Source organism: Lagopus leucura, unplaced genomic scaffold, assembly GCF_019238085.1.
Source record: "Lagopus leucura isolate 7727_CA_CO unplaced genomic scaffold, USGS_WTPT01 Super-Scaffold_100001, whole genome shotgun sequence".
Taxonomy (NCBI): Eukaryota; Metazoa; Chordata; class Aves; order Galliformes; family Phasianidae; genus Lagopus; species Lagopus leucura.
Window position 1 is genome coordinate 40,906,725 of NW_024962262.1, and position 25,738 is coordinate 40,932,462.

At 37.3% G+C, this 25,738-nt stretch overlaps 1 protein-coding gene across 5 annotated transcripts in view; it reads right to left on the bottom strand.

Moving 5' to 3' along the window:
- Positions 1-3,558: 3,558 nt before the first annotated feature.
- ARHGEF7 (Rho guanine nucleotide exchange factor 7) overlaps positions 3,559-25,738 on the bottom strand; it is a 105,021-nt gene continuing 82,841 nt past the window's right edge. For 4 of the 5 annotated variants that reach the window (XM_042866650.1, XM_042866652.1, XM_042866653.1 and 1 more), the window contains 7 exons: positions 24,805-24,944; positions 23,936-24,160; positions 21,910-22,003; positions 19,472-19,561; positions 7,749-7,848; positions 7,105-7,159; positions 3,559-4,678 (listed from right to left, as the gene is read on the bottom strand). In XM_042866650.1, the coding sequence (XP_042722584.1) occupies positions 4,556-4,678; positions 7,105-7,159; positions 7,749-7,848; positions 19,472-19,561; positions 21,910-22,003; positions 23,936-24,160; positions 24,805-24,944 (827 nt within the window). In that variant the 3' untranslated portion in view covers positions 3,559-4,555. Of the gene's footprint in view, positions 4,679-7,104; positions 7,160-7,748; positions 7,849-16,095; positions 16,273-19,471; positions 19,562-21,909; positions 22,004-23,935; positions 24,161-24,804; positions 24,945-25,738 lie in introns of all 5 variants that reach the window. The other variant, XM_042866655.1, reaches the window with a different exon arrangement.

A 25,738-nucleotide genomic window follows, 5' to 3' on the forward strand; every position in this document is an offset into this window, starting at 1 on the left:
CTGACATACTCCCATAGCTACCAAAGCACACAATGGCAAACATCCCTGATATGTTCCTACCAGCCTACTATTTCCCACTCACATCTGCCATAAGGTGCACCTACCTCTACCAAACTCGCCAGTAGTTTTGGTGTACTACACACAGGTTCTGGGGACATTTCCCAATCCCAGTGAACCCGCTCGCTCCTGGGTGTAACTAAAAGCACCTGGGTTTACACAGCAAGTTGGTGGCACCGAGGTCTGCAGGGGTGATCTGTGTAAGAGGCCAGGGGCCATCCGGAATGGATATGCTCAGTTCTGGCCAGCTGCACAATGTCCACTACAGGATATGATGAGACCATCAGCCAGGCTGGTAGCACCTCTGGCAGAAGATATTTAAGAGTGCAGCAGTGATGAAAAGACTGAGGAAAACAACCCTGCAAAACATATAGATCAGAGGGGTGGGAAGGGGTGCTCCAAATGCCAGAGTGGAGATTGGCCCTGCAGGCTCTGAAGACCACCATGGCAAAGCGGGCTGCTTCCCTGCAGTCCATGAAGACATCAGGACAGACCTCCATGCTGCAGACAATGGAGGGTCCCAAACTGAAGTAAAAGCATGAGGAGAAAGGAGTGTGGGAGGAACTGCTATGGACAGATGGCAACTCCCAACTCCCTGCCCAATCTGCACCATTAAAGACAGTGGGGGGAAGGTAGAAGAGCCAGGAGTAAAGTTGAGACTGAGAAGGGAGGGCTTGGGTAAAGGTGTTTTTAGTTTGTTCCTCCTCACCACTCACCTCTATTTTTAATTGGCAATAAATTGATGTGCATAAAATGACTGCGAAGTCATCCCACTGTCGTTATCTCAACCCATCAAGCTGCTCCATCTTACTCTCTCCCCCATCTCCTAATGAGGAATGTAAGAGTGACTGAGCGGAGATGTGGCAACAAAGTAAGGCCAACCCGAAAGACACACAGAAAGGGGATGGTGGGAGGAACAACACAGTAAGGAAAGTAAATGTGGATTTCAAATTGTCATTAAACAAACAACCTTCTTTCTACTTCTACAATGATGAACCAAGAGAAGAGCAGGAAAAAAATTTTCTTCAAAGAGAAGTTGTACGATGCTCCACTTCAAGTCCTCTTCTTATTCTCAAGGATACCTCCTTGAACTGAGCTGAAATAGATGTTTTATTTCCCAAATCTAAGCTCAGTTATTAACCCCTTCAAATGTCTTTTTGAAAGACTGACACTTTCTTTAAGCAAATGGCTCACACCCCTCTCAACAACTGTTGCTTGGTTTTGTTTTCAAGGCATTGATTTGCTGGTATAAAAGATGATGAAAAGGCCCTTTCAAGACAGTATTCCAGCTACTAAACAGCAGAGTTATTTCTTATGAAAAGTAATTTGAAAAGAACAAAACCAACAGGTATTCCTTCTTAACCTCATAAGCCACGCGCTAGATTAAATGTAACACTTCATTAGGTAGGGGGAAAACCATGGTTTAATTACAACAGTGTAGCATGAACACTTTAGTAGTCGATACCAGGATATTATCGTGATGTCTAAGCTAAACTTGACTTCTCCACAGATACTGTAAACAGACACCCTAAATGCACTAAATAATTGGCATTAAGAAAGTTTATACAAAGGCAGTCAGTTGTTTAATCTTTAAGATGCCATGACATGGTGAGACAAACACGCATACATCAATAAGTACAGAGAAATGTTATGCTACATTTTGGACAGTTCAGAACTGAAAGTGCTTCACATCTACAGGATAAGAAATGGCTTCATCTCCTCATCCCTAAATGATGAGAGCAAAGAAATAACCCTTCAATAGGTTAAATAAACAGTGCCCCTTTTATCCATGCTTATATAAAGTTTCCAACAATTCAGAAGGTCCATGGTGAAATTTACACTCTATGTACAGTATAACAAATTGTAAAAGAAAAACGTTCAGATATTCCTTGGTTCCCAAAAGCCTGAATCTCGCTCTCTGTGCTAGAGCTAAGGACAAGAGCTACACATAATATTAGGTGGGTTTGGGTTGGTTGGGTTTTTTTTGTTTGTTTTTTAAGCTTTTTTTCTTTTTTTTTTTTTGTTTTTTTTTGTTTTTGTTTTTTTTTTTTTTTTTTTTTTTTTTTTTGTAAAAATTCATCATCCCAATCCACCTCAAATAAAATCAGTCCCCAAGTTCTGGTCATATTTAACAACTGCTTGATCCCAGTGTTTAAGGCATGTTCATTAGATATCAGTATAGGGGTACTGTCAGAAATTATCTTAATCACAGGTACTACGTGTCAGCAAATTTACACAGCAATGCTACTCTTTACAATACGATGTAAAACAAAGTCGTGTTATGATCCAAGTTGTTCCTGAGTTAAAATTTGCTAAATACTGCTAAGATTCATGTTCTCCTTTTATACTTCCTCTGGAATGTCCTTTCACATATGCACAATTGAAAGTTAAAACTCAATCTGAGAACGTTCTTGATGTCAGAAGTGTTAGCAGAATTTTAATTATGTCATTCTCGACCCTAAATTTAGCCAATTAGCCATGAATTTGCAGGGCTTAGTATCACTTAGCTTTTAGCAAGACTATTTTCTAAGGATGAAGATCATTGTAAATGCCAGCACAAATTTTTGTGCAACTGCTAAGATTTTGCTAGGAAAAGATTTTGCTATCAAGAACTGCCAAAACCCTAAAGTTCAGTGAGTATATTTAACTAGATATTGTAGACATTCTCAAGTTTTCTTACCCAGTCTGCTCCTTTAGAACTAAGGGAAGAAATCAGAGGAACACAGATGAAAATACTACAAATCTATTCAGCTTTTAAAATCAGACAAGTAGTTCAGATTAAGTATCCTCACTGAATTCTGCAGTAATGTAATCATTAATGTTCTTTCCTATTAAAAAAAAGAGAAAGCTATTCACATTTTTTCTAGAAAGAACAGCTTTAAGAACATTTTTTCATTAGATTCACAATATGCATGATAATTTTTACCACCCTAACCATTTTGGCATCAATTCATTACAGTTTACATAAACATTTGCTTACACTTAAGGAGAATTAATGGGCAGCAGAAAATCAAGATGGCAAAAGGTGCAACTTGGGTCTGCACTATACCTGCACATCTGCTGTCAAGTGAAGAAAAACTCCTGAGAAAGCTGTACCACCTACAGTGTGACCCACAGTTTGCTGAAATCAAGGGGACTCTTACAATGAGCTTGAATGGGTATTTTAAGTGCTCCAAATGAAGCTCAGCATTTGTGGTGATGTAGCATCTCCTACTTTAAAGAAAGAAAAGGATTGTGGTAATTGCACCTAGCAGACTAGGGAATAAAAATGTTCAGGTACGTTCATGATATGCATTTCCCAATCAGTCAGTGATGCAAAAAAATGAATTACAGTACGATGAAAAAAAAATTGTATTTCCAAATTGTTTCCATTTAACTCCTAGCAGGACAGAAACCAGCAGTATGCTGAGAAAACAGGGTGGGAAAGGAACGACTACATCCACACTTTGGGAATTCCAACCCAAATCTTAAACAGTGGCGAAAAAAACAAAGCTCTGAGTGAAGTTTGCCCTGGCCCATGCACCTTATGCAAAAAAAAAAAAAAAGTTAGCTAGAATTTAATTGTTGTGACCATAAAAAATAAATAGCAACAGTTTATTCACAAAATTATGGATTAGATTGATTTTTTTTTTTTTTTTTTTTTGCTTTAACAAACTGTATGATCCATTAAATTACCAGCCAGCTGTACGCTTAAGCACAACAACAAAAAAAAAGTAGTACATAAACACCTAAAAAATCACAGTCAAAAAGCAGGCAAGTACATCAGTCTTCTGGTGGCCAAAGCACAACAGATTAGTCTGCCAAATAAAAGTACATGAACATAAATGGTGGGCATTAGTGTCGTTAAATTTGGTTTTCACCATCAATAAACAATTTCCTGTAGTTTAATACTGTTTCTAAGCAATTGTAAACTGCTTCAAACGTATGTGCAGACATAAATAACAGGAAAGGATTTAAATACACTGGTCAATAAGAAAAACAAGTTTTTAAATTTGCATGTGTGACGAGTGAGCATTTTGGAGCAAATCCATAATTAGCCACAAAGAACTCTGACCCTTCTTAGCTAAGACAGTACTGCCACCTTTCTAACACTTGTGACCGTTGTAAGAACAAGAAGGAAAAGAACAACATATCAGCCCTGATATACCAACCACATATGCATTCAAAATTACAGATATTTACAAGAAAAATATATATATTTAATTAAAAAGCCACTGAAAAACATGGACTTTTAGTCAGATGCTGCACTTTCTGCAAAATGAGGTAATTTAGATGCAAACAAATTAAGTTTAGTAGAGTTCAGGATCCACAGTCTCCAACACCTAGTGTACAGATTGCTTCAGTGAATGGCTTGACTGTTTCTATATGTTCAGAGCAAGAAATCACCAGATCCAGTTAAATCCTGTTTTGTAGTGCTCTTGATGCAACACTGACTAATGTCAGAAGGCTTCCCAGCTCAGTTTTACAACTGGTCTTTCAATAGAAAGAAAAAAAATAGTTATAAATTGGTTTCATCCCAAGATGGATCATTCATGTTCTTTAGAACTTTTCTAACAAGCTTCTCCAAGTCCTTGCGAGCTCTCTGTTCTTCTTCTAATGATTTCTTCATCTTTTTGTTATCCTGTTTAACAGAGACAGAACTATTAGTTTTGGGTTGAGGGTTGGTGTTTTTTTTCGTTTTGTTTTAAGAAAAGATCTTTTCTGACCACACACACTATCAATTACAAATTCAGACGTGTGTTATTAGCTGCTTACAAGTACAATTTTAATAAAATTTAACACATGACAATTGCTTCACATAGCAAAACTAAAAACAGAGATTGAACTATTTGCTATTTATTTGAAGGACCTGAGGGTCCTTCATAATGCAAGTGCCAGTAACAAATGGCCAGTAATCTTCAATTCTTCTGCCCAAAGCTAACCAACAGCAGCAGAATGTCTCTTGTCAATGGAGGAGGGAAACAGCAACAACAGTAGAATAAGTATCCCCCTAAGAACTTCCTGTAATTATACCTAGCTTTAAAATCCTAGAAAAGCATCTGAAAGCTTAATGCATATTAGCTTCCTTCAGTGAGTAAGCAAACAGTTGAAAGTACCACCTCAAAAACTGTTATGTTCTCTGAGAAGTGTTTTGTGACCGAAGTTTAACACACACAAATACCAATAATCTAAGACGACTCTGAATTTCACCAAACACCAGTGCTGAGAATATCCACTAATGCACCAAAATACCACAAACAACAAGACTGTAAGGATGTTTCTGACTGAACCACAGCAATTCTTCCATTTGTTAATCCAGAAGATGCCAAGCTGATGCTGACAACAGTGGAGAAGCAACCCCACTGAAGATGAGACAAGGCCCTCAAGACAAAGGCTCTACGGGTGTTTAACACAAGCAGGTGTGCAATCCAGGGGTCCCACTGGACTCCCATCAGCTGTCATTCACAGAAATTTCTAGAAACAGAACAAGATCAGCAGTTGCCTACATTCCCTCCTCAAATTTTTGAAGAAGTCAAGAAATTTCAACCTTTTCTTGTAAGTACAGACAATTTCACTTGTTGCCAATTCAGGAATGTACTACTAAGAACAAGTAATGAATAACTGATGGAAACCACTATGAGAAGGATCCTATGCTGTGGTTTACCCTTGGACCTACACCAACTAGTGCACCATGTACTCCCAGACAGCTTTTACGCATGAACTTTGGGGTCATTTAAGACCTTCCTAGCTCAGAGATCATTTTTGCCACTTCTCCACCTGGCGACATCACAACAGCAGACCAAAAATGGTCTTCTAAGCTAACATCCCTGATACTACAAGAAAACAAAGTTGGCCTTTAATAAGTCTTGGCCTTGGAAGATGCCAGATTACAAAGTGTATTTGAAAAGGAAAAAAAAGAAGCTGTAAGTTCAAGAGAGGGTGACTTTTTGCTTAGGATCACAGAGACATCAGCACGGCCTCAATGAGGCAGAACTTCTACCCTTTGTACAGAAGCAGCCAGACCACAGTAATATTAGTGAATTATTATTATTAGCTGTACTGTATTTCTAAAAAGACTGCAAAATTTACAAACCTAGAATACATGTTTCAATGTAGACTGAAAACAGCAAAAATACATCAACCGTCTTGTTTCAAGAAACAGGCATAACACCCTTAAAAATACTGGGCATATTTACAGATGGGCAAAGAATTCAGATACACATTTAGAGCTCAAAAATTGAAGTAATTTGAATACAAACACATTTTACTTTAACACAGGAGATTTTATCTGGTTTCAGTTAAAACCAGTTTGCAAATTCACGCATTGGAGAATGGGTTAATTCAATTCTTTTTCACCTACGTTTTGAGAACTGAGTATGTAAAGTAGCATATAAATATGGTTTAAACAGGCTTTGTCCTGTCAATAAAAGATTTTTACAATAACTCATTTGGATATATAAAACATGCTTAGAATATCAGCTGCAACTTCCATACTAGCAACTGAAGCGTAATATACTGCAATTTCCCACATGACAAACAAGCACACTAAGCTACCCCTAGGGTTAGACCTCATTAAAAAAGGCACATGATAGGCAGAGAACAGGATTCTAACTCCTGAAATGAGTATTTGTAGGAGGTGTTCAGATTACTGGAAGACTGTAAATCAAAGCCTAAGTAAATCCAAATAATTATATTATTAAAAATCAAGAGCAAATGCAATTTCAGTCTCTACGTACTTATTTTGCTTGCAATACACCAGAGCTAAATTTAATGCTTTAAACATTTCAAAAGTTGTAGCATCCAAAAACCAATGAAACATAACTAAATCCCCTTAGACACAGGATACATCATGCTCCTCCCAAAGGCTACTAATGACAACCACAAAAGATGGTGGCTATCTCTCAAATTGGTGTTGCTTACTTTTAAAATTGAATCTCAGATATGAATTTAGTCCAAAATCAGAGTTAATTCCTATCAAACTAAATCAACTTACAACCTGCATTTGTTTCAATAACAAGCCTTATCTTTCCATTCTCCATGTTGCTATATATGTAGCAAGTTACTAACCTGTCTTAACTCCTGTACTTCATCCTTTAATGCATATACTGTGTCAACAAGGCTTCTAAAATGAAAAAAAGATCATCTGTTACAATGATTTTCATAATGATGTTTAAATCTACTATTAGACAAAACTGTTAAGTGAAATCTGTTCAACTTTGTGTTAAAAATTCTCTTATCCTGATTTATATTCTTTAACAGCAGCAAGGGACCACCATCAGCTTCTCTGAACAGGTTACACCCCTCAAACACATACTGACCTACAGTAGTTCCTACATTATAGCTTTCTTTAACAGGAAGACATTCAACTTCTAAAATGCACCTTAACAAAAGAAAACAGAATGACACCACACGCCAACTAGAAAGACAACATCAATTTAATAATGAAATCTTAAAGCACTTGGAAAAACTATTTACAAGTGAAGCATAACATTCCGGGGCATAAAAGGAATAAACTGAGTACCATTTGCAGAGAAGTTGGGCAACAAGCATTTAAATGAAGGCCAACTGCACTCACAAGGACTGGCAGCATACTCCAAGCACCTACATCCCCTTCTATTTATATACCATGCACACTGCAGTAAGAAATGGGAGGAGGAAGAGAAGTGCAAAGTTTACGGTTTTAATCTATCATTCATTAAATGTTCTCTTACTTCTCTTCTATAACAGTCTGACCATTACTTTTAGTTTCTTCTACAATGATTTTCTCTTCTTCTGGAAGCAGGACTTGAGGAGCTGATTCTTTGCGGGAACCTGTTGTAAAAATAGATTACAAAATGAGAACCTAGCAAGCAGCACTGGGGAATTTTAATCATTATTTCATTCATTGCACAATACACCCGCATGACCAAGGTATATCACTTTCAATTCCCCCCCTTCCCTTCATACACAGATTACTGATGTTTTTATATTTGGAACCACAGCCTTACAATTAAAAACTATAGTCTAACATTTCCATCCTGGTGATGATAACTCCTCTGCATTATTGATGGGGATGCTACACAGTTCAATGAATAGGGCACTGGTCAACTATCAGCAAGATCTATACAAATTCACCATAGCTGAGTCAGAGAAAGGTAATTATGATTAAGAAGTAGCAATTTAAGCCTCAAGGACAGATTCTGATCTCACACTGATACAAATCCAAAATGGTACAATGACAGAAAAGTTAAAAACATTTTCCCCAGAACACCACAAACAACACAACTGCATATGTGCATAGACACAAACATGCACATATGCTTTAAGACAATCTTTTAGTCACATAAATGTAATACAGCCACCATATTTTAAAATAAGCTTTCAGAAGTACTTAACGGCTTAACAAACAGTCAAAACCTTCCAACATCTTCAGAATACTTTCTATAATTGTTACAGTTTTTAACATTAAGATAATTCATACCAATTCTAACGGTGTAGCTCATAATAGAAGAATCCAACTGCTATGCATCCATTCATAAAGTATGTACTCTAAAAACACTATTTAGACTGCAACAAATTTTTTAAAGATGGGCTGTAAAGTGCTGCCTAAACACCTGTCTAGAATTCAAATACCACAGATAAGACATTAGAATTCTTGCATATTTTGACTAATATACAAGTATTAACAATGTATGCTTGCCTACCTATTTACTGTAATGAGTTTTTACTAATGAAGAATACCTCCATTCCAGCACTGTTTGCACAGCTCAACAGGTATGGCAGAGTTACGTGCCTTCAGGAGACAGCCCCCTCTGAACAGCTGTTTTGTGATAACAGTGTTTCTCTTTCAAAATTCATGATAAAACATCTGACCTCAGCACACCAAGTTAAAGAAATTCAAGCTCACTGGAAAATCCTGACTTTCTAACAGCTGCAGTCTTGTGTTCTAAACAATGAGTTTGTAGAGAACATAGTTTTGCAGCACACATTAAGCCCATTAGACTGTTTAAACATCTGTAACATAGAAAGTAGTTTCCTTAACCTGAAAGTAAAGATCAAACATATCAATACATGATGGTCAAACTTCATGGAATAAAGACAACTGAGCATCTGAGAACAGAATCTCGTCCTTGAAAGCCACAAGTTCTTGATCTTGCGAAGTGAACAAAAACTTTGGAATTAATAACCTCCCTCATTTTGCAGGGAAGGAGCAATCTATAAAACAAGCACAGCAAATCAGGCTCATGGATGTTTGCACTATCAATCTTTAGCTGCAAAAAAGTCACCTTATGTTTATTTTAATTAACTGGTTACCTCTTTGCTTCATTTGACCAAGATGTAACATTTTGCATTTAATGAAATGTTACTTCAGGACATTAGTTGGCACCAGCTACTACTAAATGCTGAGTCTCTGTATCAATCCTTATAATCCAATACAGTTATATACACACATGCATGTAAAAGTCTACACTGGCATATCCTCATCCATGTACAATAAACAATACTACTGAGACAGAATACACTGCTTCATAAAAATAAAACCAACACCAACATTACACACACAATGAGACCCACAACACACATACACACAGTTACACAAGGTAAACTGCTCATGCGAACACTGGCTTTCCTGTGCCACAGAATATCGACTACTGCAGAATTCAGGACATCACAAGTGTGACCCTCACCTTCACTGCTCTCATGTAAACAGAAAGTTGCTTTTTAAACCCCGTATGCACTTGCTAACTATCAAAGGCACAAACACACAGGTCATGTATCCTGCAACAAAGGAGGATCTTGTTATCAACTGAGTACGTGCACAGAAGTGTCAGGTTTGATGTGTCAGGTCCCATTTGAGGTGTTAAGTTCAAAAAGCAAAATGAAGCTATGTAATCGTCCTGCTTTTTTTGTAACGTTTATGCCTAAAGCCCTTATTTCTTTTCTGCATCTCGAATGAACTTCAAACAGAGCATTACTTGGTAACTAGTATTCAGCAATATACCACATACTAATCCTTCGGCCTCCACCAGCTTCTCAGGGACTCCGTGTAACTATTTCTCTTCAGAAAGCATTACAAGCTACAGCTTTAGGACTTGAAGAGGGAGCTGCATTCGAGTACATTGCAGGCTGTGCACAGAGCTGTACTAAGAGGACAGGTCAGGAAGTTGTCACAACTTAAGTAATCCTAGATACTGAGCACACAAGAATCCCTAGTCCAAGCCAAACAGGCAAAAAGAGAAGGTTCGACTGACCACCAAAAATTCTGCTCCTAAATCTCCTGAGATGATTCAACCAGAAGTCCTAGGTTAGAAATAACTATAGTGGAAAAAAAAAATCTCAAGCTTTACTAGAGAGGTTTAGTTTTGTTTTACTTTTTGGTGGAGATGTTAAATGAAGGGAGAAAGAGAGATGTGCAGCAAACTCAAATGACTGCTTCATGATCAGAGAAATATAAAAGCTGAGGAAGCTGCCATAACTTTTCAGTAGGGAAACTCATAAATCCAGAATCTTGGAAGAAAGAGACATCCCATGTTGAGTGCTTCATAATTAAGACAAAGGCAAAATAAGAAACCACTGACATTCAACCTTCACTTAGATGCCAGCAAGAAAGTAAAGGTTCAGCTTTAGTATTTCCCAGCCCTAGAGTGGTAAACAAAGGGTTACTGTGCTTCTTACCAATACTGCACCCTAAACTGGAGATTGAGTTTGCTAAGCCAATAGAATCAAGCAAACAGTAATACAGCCCACCAGGCCTTGAGGCCTTTGCAACACACACACGTGACACAGAGCAGGCCTGTCAGTAGCAAGCAGTTCTCAGCATGTCTAAAAAAAAAAAAAAAAAATGAACCCATTAAGCCAATAACAATATGAAGGCGGGTATTCATTTCCCATTCTTTATGCTGTTAAATTCAGGCCTCATTTCAAAGCTTGCTCCCCTCATAAGTCAGAGAACAGAGCTCTTTCTTCCACTTAGCTGTTCTGAGCAGAAGGCACAACCCGGGTACTTTACATTCACAGTGATGCTATGAGTTTGCCTTCTCCCCAGAGATTATGAGGTTCTACTCTCTGGCTTAAAGTTAGATTCGCAGTGATGGTGGTTCACTTAAAAAACAAACAAACAAACCAAACCCTGAGAATTTCAGACCATCGAGTTTTTACTGCACAACTTCAAAGAATTGCAATTTTATACTTTTTCATACTCTTAATATGATTGGGAAAGGGGGTGAACAATGCACAATAAAAGGTCAAAAATTAGAAATAGTATTTACGGATGTATAGCTGTTTTCTACCGACTTTAATAAGCTCTCTACATAAGCTACATAGATCTCAATTATTTCAAGTTTCAGAGACAGAAGTCTGACTTGCCACTGAAAGACAAATACAAGGGCAGCCCCAAGAGTAATGCCTCCTATCTTATTTGTTGGCCCAAAGTCAGAGGAGGACATTGGTGGTTCAGCAGCAGGGGTTGAACCTTCCCACCAATACCCCATTACACGTTGTTGCCCTGCAACAGATGGCAGCAGAGGGGCAATGTGACACACGGTGCCTGACACAGAGCTGTGTAAGAGGCAAAGGTGTGCAAAGGAATTCCTCCCTGCAGGAAAAAAACTGCCATTCAGAGACACGCGCTGAACATTTATGGACAACAAATGGTGGATGTGAGCACCCTGAGGCACTGAGCAGTGCATTGCAGCAATGGTGACAACAGCATGAAAGACAAGCCACGCTCCTGACAGTCATGCAGACCATTAAATGCATTGCCCAGAGCCTCTTGTTCACTGATGGCAAAAATGAGTAGCTAATGATGGTGACGTTATTGAAAAAGTGTGGCTGAGAATTTGCTCTATCAAATAATAATATTGTGCTTTTTGTATCTGTTACAGCTTTCATGGAAATTAACAGGAGGCATTGCTTTCAGAGCGACCTATGCACGTTCATACACAATTTTTAGACAAGTTAGCCACTGGGTGTATTCAGACACATCATTTCCCTGTGGAAGGAAATGTTTAACAGAAAATAAGAATTACTTATTTAGAACACAGTTTTTCACTGTATTAGTTACATTCAAGATGCTGAAGTGGATAAGCAGACCTGCAAAATTCATCTTCTGTTTCTCCCTGCATTTGCTGTCAAAGCTTCCAAGCTGTGTGTGTATTGACATTAAAAGAATTGAGAGGAAAAGAAAGGCAATACTTCATGCTATAGATCTGTCAGAAGTCAAAAGGGAGTCTGCCCTTAAATATCTTGTGCAAAAATACACAACTTCTTTGTGAAACCTTCAAGTAGCAAAAAAGTCTAGCACAAAAATGGTGTTTGTTTGTTTGTTTGTTTTGTTTTTGTTTTTTTTTACTAGCAGCAATCCACAACTAGGAAAGAACCCACAAGACTCAAATGACAGATCTAGGCAGCTTACAGCAAAACATTTTGATGAATAAAAAGAAAATAATTAGACTTAAATAAACATACAACTCCACATCCAAACTTTAGTCACTTCAGAACAGAATGAAGAGTTTGAAAGACAGGTATATTATTTGAAGTGGCAAATTTTTCAAAGACAATAATTTTAAAGAGTTATCCCACAACCTTTACTACATTTTCACTAAGCAATACAAATAAAAATGCAACCAGAGGGCTAAACCTAAATTTAAGTCATAGCAAAAAAAAAAAATAAAAAGACCTTTCAACAGAACTAGATTTTGTGTTTTGTTCATTTGATAGAACTATTTTGTTCTATTCATACATATATTAAATGATTATTTTGCTTTAAAACACTCAAATATGACTTTTTTTAAAAATAGATACACAAGATGACTTGCTTTAAGAGAAAAATGTACGATATTAAATCCTGAAAATGAATAAAGTTGTAGAAACATTGTAGAAATCAATATATTCATAAACTGTATCTCTGGTAACAGGTTCTGCAGTAGCACATTTGAAATTGTTCCAATTATTCAACTGTGCTTTTATTGAAAATATACCAATTCAGAAAATGAAAAAAGATAATTAAGGAGGGAGGGAGACTACAAAAGCGTTCTGTGAGTGACAAAATTTCTGAACAGTTATTAGAAAATAAACACCAAGACGCGTACTGCACATTATACGGAATTTCCTGCAGTTGCCAATTACATTAAACAAAGATTATACACAACTCAAAAAAGCTTTTTCACTTCAGCATTTGATGCCTCTATGGAGAAGGGAGGGAAGAAAGGAGGTACTGGGAGAAAAGGGAGTCAAGTGTTAAGTTACCAGTTACGCTGTACTTTCCCCCTGTGTAATAATTAAATATTAAAGTCACAGTCTAGCAAATGCAAAATTTATTTCAACTGTACATAACAGATGTCCTTTTTTATATAAAACAAAACACTTAATTGATATATGCAACCACAAACAATATGCATACTGTACAGTACAATGCAACATTCAGATATACATCCATTTTGTATTTTCAAAAGGCAGTTACCTACTGAAAATGGCTTCTCCCATTCACAAACGAAGTGCACAATATATATTAATTTTTCTATGTTTTACGTCACTATATACACATTACTGTGTTTTGGCAAAATTATGCAAAACACGCTATTAATACTCGTTGGCTTCAATTTATAGCAAATACCAATTCATGGGAACACTGTGTAAGCCATGTGAAGAGGGGCTGACAATGGCTTGAACCTACCTTCTAACTCAGATTCTCCATCCTTCCAGTATATTTGTAACTGTACACACATATTTTACAGAATTGCATAAACAGAAGGTACTATTATTACCATGACTAAAGTTCCACAAAAATAGAAACACTGAACCTTTGGACTGAATACCACCATTTCCACTTTGCTTTTTTTGTTGTTTTTTTTTTAAGCATGTTGCAGTAATACTTCTGATCAATTCACAACAGTTAGTGGTCTGTAACACCGCATGATTTAAACGTAATAAAGTTAGAGATCGTAATTATGAACTTTAAATGAAGTTAATGACTTAAGTGCTACAATAATTAATGGTGGTAAACCGTCAAAGCTTTGGTGCATAGAAAGTCAATAAAATCTTCAAATCTTGACAACAAAACATTCTGCATGATATGGAAATTCAAGTGCAGCAACTGTATTTCCAACTTATTTTACACTGTAACATGAAACAGACATAAAAGAATTATCATTGATCTAATGCAGAAAACATTACTTAACTGGAACACCACAGCTTAACAGGGTTAAAAAAAGAAAAGCGATCCAAACTTTCCATATATGTAGAACAAAAACTCAAAGGAAAAAGGGAAGTGAAGTGGCTTACAGATGCACTGTGGAATGGTATGGAGCACACACACGTTTTTCATTTCTCTAAGCAACACTCTGCCTCTTAGGAAAAAGTTCAACATACACAAGTTCCTGGCCATTCAGTTAATATACGACTGCTAGTAAGATGTGCCCCTAAAAATTCTGTTTAGTAAGCATTACTGCTTTTGTTAGTCAAGCCTTCAAATACAAGCAACAATGATAAAAGATAAAGGAGGTGATCAAACAATGCAAGATGAAATGCAAATCTACAAATATTAAGTGTTTTGAAATAGGTTCTCCATGTCGATAACCTCGTGTAATCATTCATATCTAGCAATTACCAACTTTCTGATCATGTAACATGCACGATGGTATTAATTACTTGTAAACTTTTAAATGGAGAGATCAAACTCCCAGGCAGCAATTAATAAGCAGCAATTAACAGCATCATAACTACTCTGAATTTGCTCAGAGTAATAGCTGTACGCTGGATAACAAAGGAATAGAGGAATTGCATTCAGAGATCCTGATGAAAACGAGAACTATTTCTGTCCTTTCATCATCTGCTTCTCTCTAATGCTAAAGAAGATTTGGAAAGCACTTTATTTTTGTTTCAATCCCAATTGCATCATCCACAAGACAGAACACACACTTCACCCCAGCCATGCCCCAGGTACAGGTTCAAGACCACCAGCTGTGTATAAGGTGTTACAGTTCTCTGAAAAGCCAACATGATTGTAGGTGAAGAGCTGTTGCTGAAAACAAACCTGCTCGTGAGAAAAGTTACAAGACACAAAATCTGTCACAGACATGCTCCAAACAGTAAAACCAAAAGCCAAGCATTCTGTTTTCAAGAACTTTGTACAAGCCAGTTTGATTGCAGTTGTACCTAGAGTTTCAGGTGCTGAACACTTGAGCTTTCAGCTGAGGAACGATTTTCATCTCGTCTTTTCAGGAAGAATGGTCATTTGAAAGCTGTGTATTTTAACAGGCAAGTAAACATCTACACCCTGTTTTCTGCCACACTACTGCATACAGTAAAGTGACAATATGACCACGGGTAATATGAGATTATCAAAACACTGCATGTAATGAGCATGGACTGCTGGGTTTTCATGACAAGCGCCAGATTGAGGGTGAGAGGGAGAGCAGTGCAATCCTTCATATAGACGTCTAAGCAACGACAAAGAGACAGCAGTATAAAAACAAGTTCTCATGGATTAGCAAACGCTTTTCCAAACAAATGGGCCAGATATGTGAATCTGAATGATTTCATAGCTCTTGTACTGTTAATTTTAAACCGTATTTTTCTTACTACCAGCTCCATGTTTTGTTAATAATATGTAGAAAATTCAACAGCTATCACTGAAGTATTTCCATATTGCTGGCATTCAGCTCATAAGCCAGTATGGTTTCAGTACAAAATACAAAAATGTGCTGTATTCAAAAGGAGAAAAAAAAAAAAAAAGAAAAAAGGACCTGTTGCTACACTGACCAAAACCAGAAGTAAAGACCATTCAGAGCTACAAATTAATATCTGTCACTTAAAAAACTCTCAAGAAATGTCATCCTTGGCAGGATATACACTTTTTAGAACGACTTATTTGTATGTGCATTGGCAATAGAGCCTTCCACCAGGTATAACTGAAGTTTCAGAAGCTCCCTCAGAAGTTGTTAAAATATCACATTAAAGAGACAAGGAACAGCAAGAAAACATCTAAGAAAAGCAGGCTGTGATACAACAAGCATTTGTTAAGAAAAAGCTCAGAAGTGCATTAGTTCTGGTGAGAGATATATGAGCAACAGCTCTTACGAGATGTAGACCCCATTCTGTAACTATGGGCTGTCCATATACTGTCATAGTCAGAGTCTTCTGAGAGGTCTGAAGGCTCCAAACGAGAAAGACTACTGCGACGACCCAAGGAGTCTAGACTTGATTGGTCATCATCAGCCAAGACGTGATTATGCATCAGGTCAGTGCCTTGCCATGCTAAGGATGTATAGGTGAAATGAAATGGTGGATGTGGATAGGCAGAGGTGGGATGAGGAGGAGAACGTAAGGAATAGCCACAACCAAACACATGAAATAAAAGCAAAAGGTGATGGGAAGAGAAGGAAAAGAGAAAATATTGTTAAAAAGGCACCAAAGCTTTTTCTTGTTTTCATTTTCTTTTTTGTTTGGGATTCAGGTATAAATTACACTCACTGTAATAGTTTTTGAACTGTTACAATAAAATTTTTGAAGCGTTTTTTAAGCTTACAAGCAGTCTCAGTTGAGAATTTTAAGTAACCAAAATCTTGTTTGAGGGTAGATTTTTTTGGATGAAGGAGATCAGTTCTTTTCAAGCAAAGAATCAGTTCTTGTCTGGGGGCAATCTGATTTGGGACAGAGCAATAAACACAGCAAGCCAGCATGACCCAGTGCTAATGTGAAAAGCAATAGCCCCTTCCCCATTACACATCCATACCTTCATCCTTTCCCTCCCTTGCAATGACACAGCCATTTGTACAGCTGCTTGGTGAGCCAGGTCAGGGAACAGCTTCAAATGGTAATTAACCCTTCATTTTTATTTTTCAGGTAGACAATTTCCTACCAGCTCCCAATACAGCCACATAAGTGCTTGTGTCACTATTACAAAGAGGAAAATGCAGGGGGAAAAAAAGCAAGGTTCTCATGCAGAGCAGAGCTGCCAAACTTTCTACATGTGCAGCACCATCTCATACCCACTCAAAGGGATTGCCAAGCTGAAGCTTCTTTGTGCCTGTAACCCTGTTATTTGTTTAACCAAGTAGAAACTGGATTGACAGAAAAACAAGGCCAAGAGACTAACAGCAATACAGTCTGGTGCCTCACATACCCTCACACACCTCTTCTAACTGGCCTCTATCTGAATCTGTCTTTGTATTTAGATACTTTAAACGCTTAGAATAGTTGATAAAGATGATTAAAGACACTTTCTCTCACCTATTTGCCCTTTTTGATTTTTTTTTGTTGCTGTGTTGCTATTTTGTTCTGGTTGTTTTGTTTTGTTTTTTTAAATAAAAAAAAGCCTGGCAGTATCTGAAAACTGAAACTATGTAAGTGGCCATGTTACAAGCCAAAATCTGCACGACACTACAAAAGATTTAAGCCTTCACTTGGAATAGAAATGTGAAGTAAACACAGGATATAAGCAACAGAGGAGACTGACGGTTATTTTATTTGCATATATAACTAATCCCTACATCCTCCCCACCTTCAAAAAGAAAACTCCCATCCAACGTGCACTGGTGCCAAAGCAACACAAAGCTGGCATTGCCTAGGGCAGCACCTCTGGGGCTTTGCATTAAGATGCAGCTAATAGAAATACCAAATCAGTGATGGGAGGGCCAGGTAGAGAACTAACAGAAGTAAGCCACTGATATGTAAAAGTGGAATATTTCACTGATGGGCAATTCTTTCATTCTGTTTTTCTACACTGACCAATGCTTCCACAGAAAGAATCCCAGCATCGTTTTTCCCCCAATTTCCAATTCCCATCTACAAAGGGACCTTCAGAAACTTGATGTCTTAGATGGCAACATTACTCTTTCCAAACAAAGCAGCAAAACACTTGTTTCTCGCTGCAATTATGAGCAAATAAAAGCTGCTGACTTCTGATGTATGCAATGATACCTAACTGCACCATGTATATTTCTTAAATATACATAGAAAGGAAAAAAAAACATCAAGCAAAATATCATATCCATTAGATGCCTGCACGCACAATTGTGCACGTACAAATGTTTCCCCAACCACTTCTTGTCACAGTATCCTTCAACATAATCAACAAATCCAATACAGTTAACAGCAACGTCTCAATTAATTTTGTTGGAACAACAGCGTATCTCCAGAATTTTGAACACATTAATTTCCTTTTATCCAATTCAACACACTACAATAATGACTGCAGAGCCAGAAAACTGGTCAAACATTAATAAAAAATAGTGTTATAGTAGCCAATTTGTCAAACTGATCATTATCACCTTGGAGATCTACAGTTTGTCGAGATCAAAAATTAAAATGAAGGTTTTAGGCTTTTAAAGCATTTGAAGTAACAGCTAATACAAGGGTTATATTCCCATTTTTGAAGTACACACAAATACAAAATTTTGCATTTTTCAAGGTGATAACAATAAGTGAACATGTATTATGTAAATATGTGATCTAAGCCTGCAACTGCACTCTGAGACTTCTCACCTGTCTGTAGAAAGTGCTTCTGCTTGGACATGGGCACAGAGACCTGTGGCTAGCAGTAACAGTGTTTAATACTAATTTAAACAATAGACTAGGAGTTATTCCTAATATCTATCCTTCTAATTCCTGACAATAGCAAAAACAGCCAGGTACTCCAGCATCATTATACAGCATTTCAAGGACACCAATTAAATCCTTAATCATCAGTGTGAAAACGGTGCAAACTGGAACAAACCTAACAGCATTTTCTCCTTTCTTGTGTAAGCAGAACACATGCTGATGGACTCCCCCTGCTTTGAGCAACATTTTACTTACAACACAGAGGAACTCCACATGGCAACCTTGATTTGGATTAAATGAAGGAGGACCCCAGAGGCACGTTACAAGTTTTCAATACGCTAGATATTGATCTGAGAAACTATAAATGGCTTTAAGCAACAGAAAGATCTCAGAACAGTTTCTCCTGAAGTTACGACATAGGATTAAAGTTTGTAATTAAAACTAAAAACAATGGCTGGCAATAAAAAAAACTTTGTACAGGTTCACGTTACTTCTCCGTAAAAGAAAACTGTTGAACCAAATAAGACAGAAGAACACTTCTCCACAAGTGCGACTCATTCTTCGTTCCTCAATACTTACCAACAACTTCTTGAAATTTACCAAAAACCACATTGGACAGCTGTCATATTCTAGCAAGACACCTCAAAACCTCTGATTCATTGGCAATTTTAAATCCAGGTAGCCACTTGTAATTTATTTTAAATAAGCATTGTAAGACCTACATAAATATGAACCTTGGCTTCCAAATACATAATCACTCAAGCACTATTACTAAGCCAAAATCAGATTATTAACTTATTTCAGGTCCAGCTTGCTGTTTATCAAGTTGAGAGACCGCTTACACTACACTTATCTTTTTTTAAAACAACCTGATACGTGGCTTAGTGAGTCGTACCAGTATTTTCTAACTTACTTGAGTTTAGTGTTTGACGTGTTTTGGCACTTGTGCAATATGCTTCAATGACTTTAAGAATTTGAGCATCTTCTTCTAAAGCAGCTGTACCTAGAAACAGTGGAAAACAACAAAATTTTAAATATGGGCATGTGTTTCTTACTACAGACAGGCCTTTGTAAACAATGTTTGTTTAAAGCTAAATTCTACATATTTGAATAGAGACCAAAGTTTAGTCTAATCAAGCCTTTAGAATTCTTAATCATTTCAAAAATCAAGCTTCAATGACTGAAAGTAACAATGGAAAGAGAAATTGCTATAAAAAATATAATGCTTTAAACATCACGATGTAATAGTACCATCTGTGAACCAGAGCATACAGATTTGTTTTTTGTAATTTATTATTGTGACAGTAAAGCCAACTGTCCAATATTTTGTCAGGATTGCCTGACAAACTAACTGCTGAAGTATCTTGACTAGGTATGGTTTACCCATAGTTCAAGAGCTGCAGGCATTCCAAAGTGCAAGTTCCCCTTCTTTCAAGGCAAGAAAAATAATTGAATTTTGTGTTGCAGTTACAAAGCAGCACCATATCATTACCATAGCAAAACAAATATTTCACTTCTGAAATCAGTACTGAGAGGGCACTCAGCTGAAACGCCTTTCTTTCATTTGTCTGCTATAAAACACAAACCTATCTATCAGAAAGCTTTAGTTTTGGCAGAAATCCTTCAATGGAAAACTCTTACATCTCCACAGGCTGAAGGAGCACTACAATAGAACTTAAGCTTCTAATTACTCATTACTTCTAATTACTGGTGGGGAAAAAAAAATCTCATTTTAAAGGTGAAGCTTCTATTTATGCCTGATGCTTAGGCTGATGAAAACAGCAACTCACCACGTGCTATCTTCTACAGCGAGGAATAAGAACGAACTAGAAAAAAGTGCTCTTTCATATTACAGAGAGCCATAACCATACTTAGCTACAAAGGTTTTTAAGAGTTTGGACAGATTTAAATAAGGATGCCTCTTATTTGGTCAATTCATAATAATTTTCTAAAAATTATGGAAGGGAATCATGTTTAAATGAAGTGTGAGCCAGATGACAAACAAATATTTAGAAGCTTCTTTCAAGCTATAAACTTTATCATGAAAGAAAAACATACCCAGAGATTCATGGAGTAAATGAGGGCCATGACTCACACGCATATACACCATCCAAGCCCATACAGAGACATTTAGTTTCCATGTAATGCTGAGTATCAGAGCTTGTTACTACCTCAGCTCTCACTGATACTTTAAAAACTCAGTTAACTTGGGTTTCTATAACCAAGATATACTTCTAATCTATTCTGAACAAACAGAAGCTACTCCGCATATTTACTAAAAGACTATACACATGCTGCACACTGAATGCAATAAAGCAGACCTAAAATACTGTAGCAAGTATCAGGGACACGACTAGAATGGAGTGCATTGTATAATGCTGGACAATAGACAACCAATTTACTATCATTTTGTAGTTAAATCTAATTTTCTTCCTCATGCCAGTAACAAGATGAAAACTAACGAAATCCTGAAAAGCTGTCTGATAGAAGGAGAGACAATGTTAACAGTAACATACTTCATGTATTCAGCAGTCAAGGCACATGACTTAAGAAGCTCACGAGCAAAGGGCAGACACAAAAGCAGAAGTTGGAATAAAAGGTTCTGGCCTTCAAGTGTGAACATCAGCTATTTTAAACACCTTATCTTTTAGTGACACAAGCAATTGGATCATCCATTCCCACAAATTTACAAGGCACTTCAACACCCTACATCACCTGACCTAGTCTGCTTGTCTGCTTCAGGACCAAGCACCTTTCTCTGACCACATAGTAGCCTGCAATGATTGGATCTCATAGAACACATCTGATCAGAGGGTATGAGTGCCACCTAAAGTAAAGGTACCAAAAACAGTTACTTGTTGGTGGGAGCAATAACGTTATCCAAGTGGTAGAAGTTAAAAAAGAATTTCTAAACATACTGAGATTAAACTTGCAAGCTATTTAATTGCTAAATAGAAAAAGCAACACAGTACAAGTGCTGCTGACAGACTCGTAATTAGAAATAAATAAATTTCTGTGCATCATCCTGCTATTTCTGCCTTCCTCCCCACACTTTTTTTCCTCATCTACGTACACACATTAACACAGAAAAGCAGGATGCCTCCCACCTAGCCTTGGATAAGTTCCTGTATTCTGTAGTCAACTGCATGACTCTAGAAAGCTGCTTATGCCAGTGTGACGTAAGTGCCTAAGGTGAATAAATGAAACAGTCCTCTGTAGATACCTACCCTCTTTCCCCTGCCAGGGGAGAGGAAACCAGACTATTTAGACTGTACATCTAACTTGTAAAGATATTAAACTGATGTTAATTCCAGTCTTTGTACTATGCAGATATTTGTTCAAGTCTCTTACTTTTTCTCAGTGCAAATTCTTCATCTGATGGCTTCCGTTCTGGCTTGCGTTTGGGAAGCAGCTTTTTCATGGTTTTAGGGCTCTTACTTAGATCCTGTGTGGGGAGAATAAAAAAAATAAAAAAAAAAAAAAAGAGTAGAGCTTCTCTAAAATATTTCAAAGGTTAGTTCCTAAGACACATGGTGCCATAATTCAGTTTATTAATATTCTTTGGCACATGAGATTTGCCTGAACCAGCTCATTTCGTTTCTATCCCTCCACCAACCATACACTAAGTTGGGTATTTTATCTGTTCTGTGAACAGAAATATACAAAAAAGCTGCAGCAAAAGCATGCAGGCTGTTTGGGAACTGGAGCAAAAGCAGCACAAAAGCATATATATGCACTTTTTTCCCTTAACCTTTGAAGAAACAACCCATTTAATTTGTCTACTTAGAAGCAGGTTAAAAAAGAACCAAAAAAGGAAGCTTGGGAGGTAGTATACTTATATTTTTTAAAGTCAGCATTTCTGAATGTTTGGAGCTTTATCAGAACAGACCTACAGCAAAAAGAAATACAGCTACAAACAGCATTTCTGCTCTAAATATAGTCATGCTGATTTAGAGAAACAATGCTAACTTTGAGAAACTGCTAGTTTTACAGGAACAAAAAGGAATATTCTCATCTACCCCTTACCTTACAGGTATGAGCCATCCTCTATAAAAGTACAGAACTAGAGGGTAAAAAGGTGAATGGGCAGGACAGACTGGAGATGATGAAGATAAACTGAATGCTGTCATAGGTTAAACACCTGAGTGTTTAAACACATGAGTAAAACTTAACCATATTGGAGAATGCAGCGCTGTACATAAAAGACACGAAAACAATTTAACTTACAAAGAGATGAATATGTAGTAGAGCTAAACTGGAGAACTTCTTGTAGCAACCAAGCCCAAATACTAACCACTTAATTGAAGGCCACCTATCACTTACACCCTGCCGCTTAGCAGATGTACAAAGCGAGGAAAAAAGAAAGTCAAAACTGTCACAAATGCACACCCAGAACAAACAAACAAAAAAAACCAACCACACTGCACTAGGTTGTGTTTAAACTGCAAATTCACATGCCTTCAAAATAACATTGTTCTCTTAGCATCATATGGTTGAAGACAAAAAATGTTCACAAGCATAACTTTAGGCAGCTTGATCTAGTAGAAGGTGTCCTTGCCCATGGCAGGGGTTTAAAACTAAATGACTTTTAAGGTCCCTTCCAACCCAAACCATTTTGTGATTCTATGATTCCAAGTTTACTACTCTTTTTGGGTCCTGTTGCTTTGTACTAAATTAGAATTGTAAGAATGCATTACAGAAAAATACTAAACCTGAAGATATCACCATGACGGGCAACATTCAGTATTCTCCTTCTTACAAGCAGACCTTCATACATAAATCTAATAGTTTCTCAGTATTTACAAAACCACGCACAGTGTAATGGAAAGACCAAATTAACCTACCCCCATCGTTATTTCTCTTAGAGCAGATTCCTGCTTCATACCATATGCTAATTAAAAACTACAACAGCATCTTAAAATCTAAGCTGTGAACCAAGAGCCCATTATATCCCCACAGCTGTTCAGAATGATTTCATACTGCACTTTCAAGAACCAAAGATCCCTTATACTAGATGCTCCTCAGTATGCTTAGCAAGCAACTCTGCAGTAAGCTAGAATGATCAATTGCTAGTTTTTGTTGGATGGGTTTAAAAAAAAAACAAAAAACAACTTCTTAACAAGACAAAGTTGGAAAATAAGTGGAAATACCTGGCAGGGAGGAAAACGTGTCAGCATACGCTCCTAACAAACCTTTGAATCTTCTGAGCCATGAGAATAAATGTCTACTTGAAATGAACAGCTTTCACTGTCCATTACCACTGATTCAGAGCTAACTCTTAATGCACACACACAAAACTGTAAAATGTTGGTATGTGAGTTACATTTCTCACCGTAGTCAGGCTATGCAGTAACATTTTTTGTCTGCTGCACCTCACCTCTTTGTAACAAAGCGCTGCTGAAGGCCGTAGTGGAGGTGCGGGCCGTAAACAGCTCAGACTCCAGGGCTTGGGTGTTTTAGGAGGTTCCAGAGGTCCCCAGTTTATCGTGGTATGTGGAGTCCCATGATGTGACGGATGAGGGAGAGTGTGATATGCAGGAGTCAGTGGTATCTGCTTGCTGTCCGAGTGCTTGCTGGAGGGTGTCACTGGATGGGAAGGAAGCTGTCAAAGAGAATGGTTGTGGGAAGGGAAAGAAAGCATGTCATCATCATAAAGGCAAACTATCATAAAGATCCAGTGAAAATCTCTCATCTAGTCCTTTTGTCTATTACTTAAGAGTTTTTAAAATTTTAATACTGAACTACTATTTGGAAAAACTGAGCATAAAAACATTTTGTCTAACACACAGAAAGCATGCATTAGAGAAAGAACAGCTTCAAGCAGCCTGGCTCCCATTTCTTTCACCACAAGGCTCAGAGTTAAATTAAGATCCATTCGCATCAACTCCAGAATACAAAAGATGCCAACAAAAGGAAACTGTTTCTCCACAGACTCAAGTACATCATCATCAGTTAAAACCTACTATTCGAAGGATACTTAAAAGATGATGACATACTACGCAGTCAAAACAGAACTGCCTTTTTTTTTTCTTTTAACCTTGTTAAACTATTATACCAAAAACTAAACATTCTACTCTTCCCCCATGCAATTAAAAACAAAACAATATTTTGAAGCAAACTGTAGTTGTAGCATGTAGTTTTTGCTACTAATAGTCAAAGAAAATGCTTAACATAGCAGCACATTTGCCAGATAACCTAGTTCTGTACACACTACTGATTCACTTCAATGACAAAGTGTTTTCTTACTGTGTGAGATGGCACAGAATGAGGTTTAATGGTGGGATTCCCAACAGTTGTGACTTTGGTTTGTTTCTGCAGGTGATCGACCCACTCATGCAAATCTTGTTGGTTGTTACATGACACTAATATCCTTTCAATCATAGTTCCTAGGTGACATAAAAATAAGATGCAGGAAACCACAGAACAACTTAGTCAAACTGACACGACAACACATGATGCTCATTTCATAAAACATTATATTCATCAATTACTATGCAAAAAATTTAACCAGTATTTTTGGAAAAACAGCAACATTTTTCTATGCGATAACATTTCTTCTACATATTTATTTGTCTATGAAGCAAAAGAATTATACCTGTTTTTCTCTCTTTGATAATTAAACACAATTATTACAACTATTATATGTAAGAGACAGGACCACCCTCAGCTCCAAAGGGTGAATCCAGTAGCTTTATACTTTTCCATCTTTCCCAGGAAAGCTAATGTATAGCCTACAACGTCACCCGTTAGTCCTTAAGCTTCAGCATAGGAAAAATCATAAAGTATTGTTCAGAGAAGGTCTTGAGGTCAGACCAAATCTAATATGAAAGATGAGGCAAGAGTCACTTGGGAACACCTCTGGAAAATTTTACCAAGGGTTACCTCTAATTTCTACAGTTAAGTCCATTTTAACCCACCACATTCCTCATCCGAGGTCAGCTTCATAGCTGTTATCTCAGAAGAACAAGTACCATCAACTGCTTTTTCCCTCCACCTCGAAGCACTGATGTGTTACGCTGCCTGCCACTTGAGAGTCTCAATATTACTTCAGTGAAACACAACCTGCTTGGAGGCAGAAATGATCCAGGAAACAAATGAAGGTGTAAGTCTCCACTGTGGGGATTTTCCTCCAAAAGTATATTCCTAAGATTCTGACTTTATTGGGCCCAGGGAATTAAGT